At 49.2% G+C, this 5,185-nt stretch overlaps 1 protein-coding gene and 1 long non-coding RNA gene across 2 annotated transcripts in view; one reads left to right on the forward strand and one right to left on the reverse strand.

Annotated features, from left to right (window-relative positions):
* Positions 1-2,096: 2,096 nt before the first annotated feature.
* The window catches only part of LOC109304517, an 85,427-nt gene continuing 82,338 nt past the window's right edge, over positions 2,097-5,185 (reverse strand). The window contains exons 2-3 of the long non-coding RNA XR_002099409.1: positions 4,005-4,010; positions 2,097-2,173 (exon numbers count right to left, since the gene is read on the reverse strand). This is a non-coding gene — a long non-coding RNA (uncharacterized LOC109304517). The remainder of the gene's footprint in view (positions 2,174-4,004; positions 4,011-5,185) is intronic.
* On the forward strand, positions 2,637-3,961 carry LOC109304516 (histone H2A type 2-C-like). The gene has a single exon (XM_019527164.1). The coding sequence runs from the start codon at positions 2,652-2,654 to the stop codon at positions 3,036-3,038; it is 387 nt and encodes a 128-aa protein (XP_019382709.1). The 5' UTR covers positions 2,637-2,651; the 3' UTR covers positions 3,039-3,961.

Consider the following 5,185-nt stretch of genomic DNA (forward strand, 5'->3'; position numbering starts at 1 on the left):
CTCCCAGCTTCCCTTTGATTCTCAGGTTGCTCACTAGATCATCCCTGTTGGCCAGTACCAGATCCAGTAGCATTTCCTCTTGGAGCATTTTATACACCTTGGTTCATACTCATTAACATTCGTTCCACCTCTGTCCCTCCTTCTGTTCCACCCATTTTTCCTCCCATTTCAAACTCCGTCTCTATTTACTGTTTACTTCTTTAGCATGGAATTGGCTATGCATTTCATTCATTTACATGCCTCTCTGCTAAGAGTGCACACGGAAGACTTTGACCTCCACTTCTTTCGGTCACTTGCTGGTTCTTGCTGGTTCTTTGCTGATTTCAGCACCATCTCCAAGGTCTTGCTTCTGCTTTATCTCCTGACAATAGCTGGGGGGTGCATCTTGTTCTCCTTACACAAGGAATTATACATCTTGCACACTATCCCATTGTTAGGAAACAGCTTACTTAAACATTTGCAAAGTTACTTTAATACATCATTTTGCCTTGTGACCAGCAGCTTTTGCTGAGACACAGATACAAGTCTTTATTCAGCTGCAAATCCAGTACTCCCCCAAAATCTGAATATGGTTACCCTAACAGACACACTACAAGCTTCCTGCCTCCAGAGGAAAGCTCTATCAGCCTCTGGATGATACTTGTGAGTAAGCTGCTTGAAATCTAACTAGATATATAGCCTGCAGTAACTCAGATGCATGATCAAAGGCTACCATGCCACTGTTTGCTCTAAGGGTTATTCTTTGATCTTGCTTTACCCTACTCCAAACCTACTCCTTGTAACCAGTAAAGTTCTCCTCTGTCCCTAGCATGGGAGGCTTATTGGGAGAGGGTCTAGATTATGCCTTCAGGTCCCCTTGGTCCAGCTGACTAAGGGAGACCACTATTTTTGCTTCAGACTAAGGGAAGCACCCCAAGTTCTTGCAGTGGGTCAAGTACCCTTCAGATCTATACAGCCTGTTTACCTCATGAGACACAGAGCCACTAACAGACTGAGACTCATGAGTGGTGGCAGCATTACGCCCAGGCTTGCGGGTGCGCTCCAGGAAGGTGGTCAGCCAGATGTGAGGTGCCCTCAGGGAGGCACTCAGAGCTTGGTGGGTGGCTCAGTGCAGGAGCACCCCCTACTGGCCCACCACAGTGCCAAACTCCACTTGTAGGGAAGTGTACTGCTCCTTCACATAGAGAGCTACACCCCTGCCCTTTCTATCAATACCTGTGGTCCAGTCATAGGTGGAATCCCACCAGGTTTCCGTTATTCCTATGAGATTGTATTAATTTTTATTTAGCAGGAGGGCCAGTTCCTCCTGTTTGTTTCCCAGGCTCCTGGCATTTGTGTACAGGCAAGTAAGCCTGCCATTGGAGGTCGTAGGCTTCCCAGCAGTCCTAGAAGAGTCTCATCCCTGGGCTGGGTAGGAGTGAATTCTGTTGGGAATTTATTTGTGTCCCTTGTGCTGCATGACTTACTGATTCTGCGTTTGTCATTTGGTGGGCTTGCACTGGTGGTTGTCTGCCCATCCCCTGTCGAGCTTAGTTTAAAGCCCTGTCGAGTAGGTCAGCCTTTCTGGTCGAGAAGAGCTTCTTCCCCATTGGAGTGAGGTGGTGATTATCCCTTCCCAACAGTCCAGTGCCTCCACCTCTGAAGTATGGGCTATGGTCAAAGAAGCTGAAGCCTTCAAAATGACACCAGCGCTGCAGTCTTCTATTGACTTCACCAATTCATCTGTCCCCCCTGTGCCCATGACTTATAACCAGGAGGATTGAGGAAATTACCTTGAACAAAGGCGTGCTGTGACCCTGGGAGGACAGATGCAGGGAGACTCCTGCTTAGCTTGCTCCTGCAGCCATATGGTTGAGGGCAACTGAAACTCAGGGGTATCCAAACCCCAAGCCTCCAGGCTTGGGCCTACATGTAGTATGCCTGCCAAAGGATTTGAAAGCATCTGAAGCCTCAGGTTGGGGGTGGAGGATGTTTGCTGGTAGTAGGGCCACATATGGTTCTTGAATGACTCACGGATTTGGAATTTATTTGAATGATTTGACTTGAGACATGAAAAATTTTCTTTCAAAAAAAAAGATTCAGCTGCTGGGTCTCTACTTGAACAGCAGGGAGCCAGAAACTAAGATCCCACACACCCAGTGGAGGACTCAAGGCCTGGTACCCCTGAAGGTTACTGCTGTAACATCTAAGGAGCCATTTGGCAGGTTGTATTATGGGGAGAAAACCTGTAATATTGTCTAGGGGTTACTACTTGATACCACATTGGACAAGTTGCCGTATCAATCCTTGGAGGGCTAGGGCAAAAAGAAATTCTAGTAGTAACAATTAAACTGTTCTCAAAAATTATTGTAGCTGTGATGATGAAGCACGGTTACATTGGGGAATTTGTGGTCATTGATCACAGAGCTGGGAAAAATAATTGTCAGTCTCATAGGCAGAGTTAACAAGTGTGGTGTGATCAGGCCCAGATTTGACGTTCAACTGAAGGAAAAATGGTAAAATAAACTGCTGTTCTCAAGTTGGTCTGGGTGCATAGTGCTGACAACCTCAGCCGGCATCACAGACCATGAGGAAGCTAGGCAAAAACACACTGGAGACAAAATTCTGCCTTTTCTGTTTGCAGAGGGGCAGCATCACTTCAGAGCAAAATCATGTCTGGTCTTGTCAAGAAGGGAGGCAAGGACCAGGCTAAGGCTAAATCTAATTCTTCCCAGGCAGGGCTGCATTTCCCTGTAGCCTGGGTGCACCATCTACTTCACAAGGGCAATTGCATTAAGCAAGTGGGAGCTGGGGCATCAGTCTATTTGGCTGCAGTGATGGAATTTCTGACAGCTGAAATCTTGGAATTGCCTGGGAACACTGCCCACAACAAGAAGAAAACTTGCATCGTTCCAGTCTGCAATGATGAGGAGCTGAACAAGCTGCTGTGGGGAGTCACTGTCGCTCAGGGCAGGGTGCTGCCTAACATCCAGGCAGTGCTCCTGCCTAAGAAAACTGAGAGCCACAAAGCCAAGGGCAAGTGGAATCTGCAGATTTAGACCCAGAATCAGCAATATTCGTAACATAAAACCTCGCTGTCCGATGCTCTCTGCTGCCGCCACTACCGTGGCAGCATCTTGCCACTCTTCCAGCCCTGCACACTGGCCCTGGAGCACCTGGGAGCCTGCTTGATGTGCATGGGGTTGGGTGGCTGGTCAGACCTGAGGAGGTGGTTTGTGTGCCCAGCAGCTTATCTAGCATCTCCCCCATCTCCTATATCTGCTCCCTCAGAAAATGTTGCTAGACAAACCCTGCTCCTTCCATGTTCCCTGAGCCATCGCTGCCACAACAATACCACCACTACACACTGCCCATGAAAAGCTGAAGGGGTCTGCCATCCTGCCCATAGCCACAAGTCTCCTTTAGTGCTGGGGCAGAAGCAACATCATGACAGAAATCCTCAAGGGCCCTCTTCCCCCATGCATTTCCCACAACATCACTCTCTCTGCTTTGGTGTGTCAGGCCTCTTAAGGTTTCCCCATTTCCCCTCCACATAAATTCCTGTCAGTATGAATGTAGCAGGATCCTGGTACAGGTTCCACTTCACAGCTTGGAAGTTGGGGCTGCCCTCTGGCAGTAGTTTATGAGCCTCTCTCTAAGGAGGGGTTTCTTCTCCCTTGATGCTCAGAGCTTAGCAAGTGGAGGCAGCAGGCCTCAGGAGAGAAGGAGAATCCAAAGTACATGAGCCCAATCTCTAACTTCCTTGGTAATTGTTGCAAATAGCTCTGAAGTCAGCAGAGGGCAACCTTGATCTTCTCTCAATCTAATCAAAGAATTGGGTGGTCAGAATTGAACAGAGTATTACCAATATAAATCAAATGAGTCAGGAAAAGAATCATGTCTACAAAGTTTGCAGGGCACCTTTGATGCTTCCCCCCATGCTGTCTTAAACTCAGAACCCAAACCTATCTAGGAAAAAAAACAATGTTTCATCTTCAAAGCCAGTGAGCTCAGACCCTCCCAACAAAAGCCTTCTGCTGAACATGACATTGTTGCCACCTCCACTGCCAACAGTCACTACCAACTTGAGCCAGACATAGCTCAGAGTTTGCTCTCTGTTGCAGCTCACCTTACCAAGGATGACAGATCTATGTCTCAATTGTGTTGCTGGCTGCCTTTCCAAAGGAACATTTGAGAGTGTGGCATATTTCACGAGCATCCAAGATGCTAAAACAGCCACTTCTTAAAGCCGGAGATTTGCAGCAGGCTCAAACAGTCTTCAAGATGTCAAACATTCAAAAAAACAATGAGTGGTTTGGGGAAAAGCTTTTGAAAATAATCTACAATCCCTGAATTATACGCAGCAGTAGCCTGAGGCCCTCTAAAAGAACAGCCCTAGTGTCCTCAGTATAAATATTCTAATATAATAAAGAGCTTAGTCTGTCTGTCTATCCGTAATGTTTTGTTCAAGTGCTCATGCACTGCTGAGATAGGGTTACCTTAGGTCTGTGTTTCCCCAGATGTGTCCCTGCTCATTTTAAGACCTCTGATCACTGTCCAGGTGGGTTTCTTTAAATCTGCCCAAATGTCCAGGATTTCCCTTTGCTCTGCTGGTGGGAGCAGGGGGAGGGTGATCAAAGGCAGCGGGGAGCACAAATGGACCTGCCTGCAGCTATGGAGGCGGCAGACCCATGTGGTGCTCCTGCTTCCTCCAATTGCTTCCCCTGCTCCCATCCCCGAAGCACAGCAAAATCTTGGCCATTTGATCAGGGCAGAGGGTGCAGAGGCTGCAGCTGTGACAGGACAGGAGAGAGGGAAGGGTTGCCTGTTGTCCAGCAAAGGAAAGGGGCAGGGGGGATCCTGGAGGGCAGCGGGGAGCTCTCTGGCCAGGCAAGCCTCCCTTTCTCTTCCCTCAGCCTGTGCTGGGGCTGGACACACTTCGCCACTTGCATGAATTGGAGCCATCACACTCCAGGCCAGGCAGGATGGGGACAGCTGGGGCCCCTCTGGCAGGGCTGGGGGAGAGGGGGCTGTGGGGCTGGAATGAGGGGCACTGGGGTGGGGGACTGGGCGTTGGGAGTGCAGGGGGCACTGGCAGCGCCAGGAGGCTGCAGGTCATGAGTGAGGGGCACCAGCAGGGATGGCGTGGGGGCTGCAGGTCAGGAGTGAGGGGCTTCATCATGGCCCAGGGGGTAGGGTACTGCAG

This window comes from Gavialis gangeticus, unplaced genomic scaffold (genome assembly GCF_001723915.1).
Source record: "Gavialis gangeticus isolate Ggan-Ray unplaced genomic scaffold, GavGan_comp1, whole genome shotgun sequence".
NCBI classification, from domain to species: domain Eukaryota; kingdom Metazoa; phylum Chordata; order Crocodylia; family Gavialidae; genus Gavialis; species Gavialis gangeticus.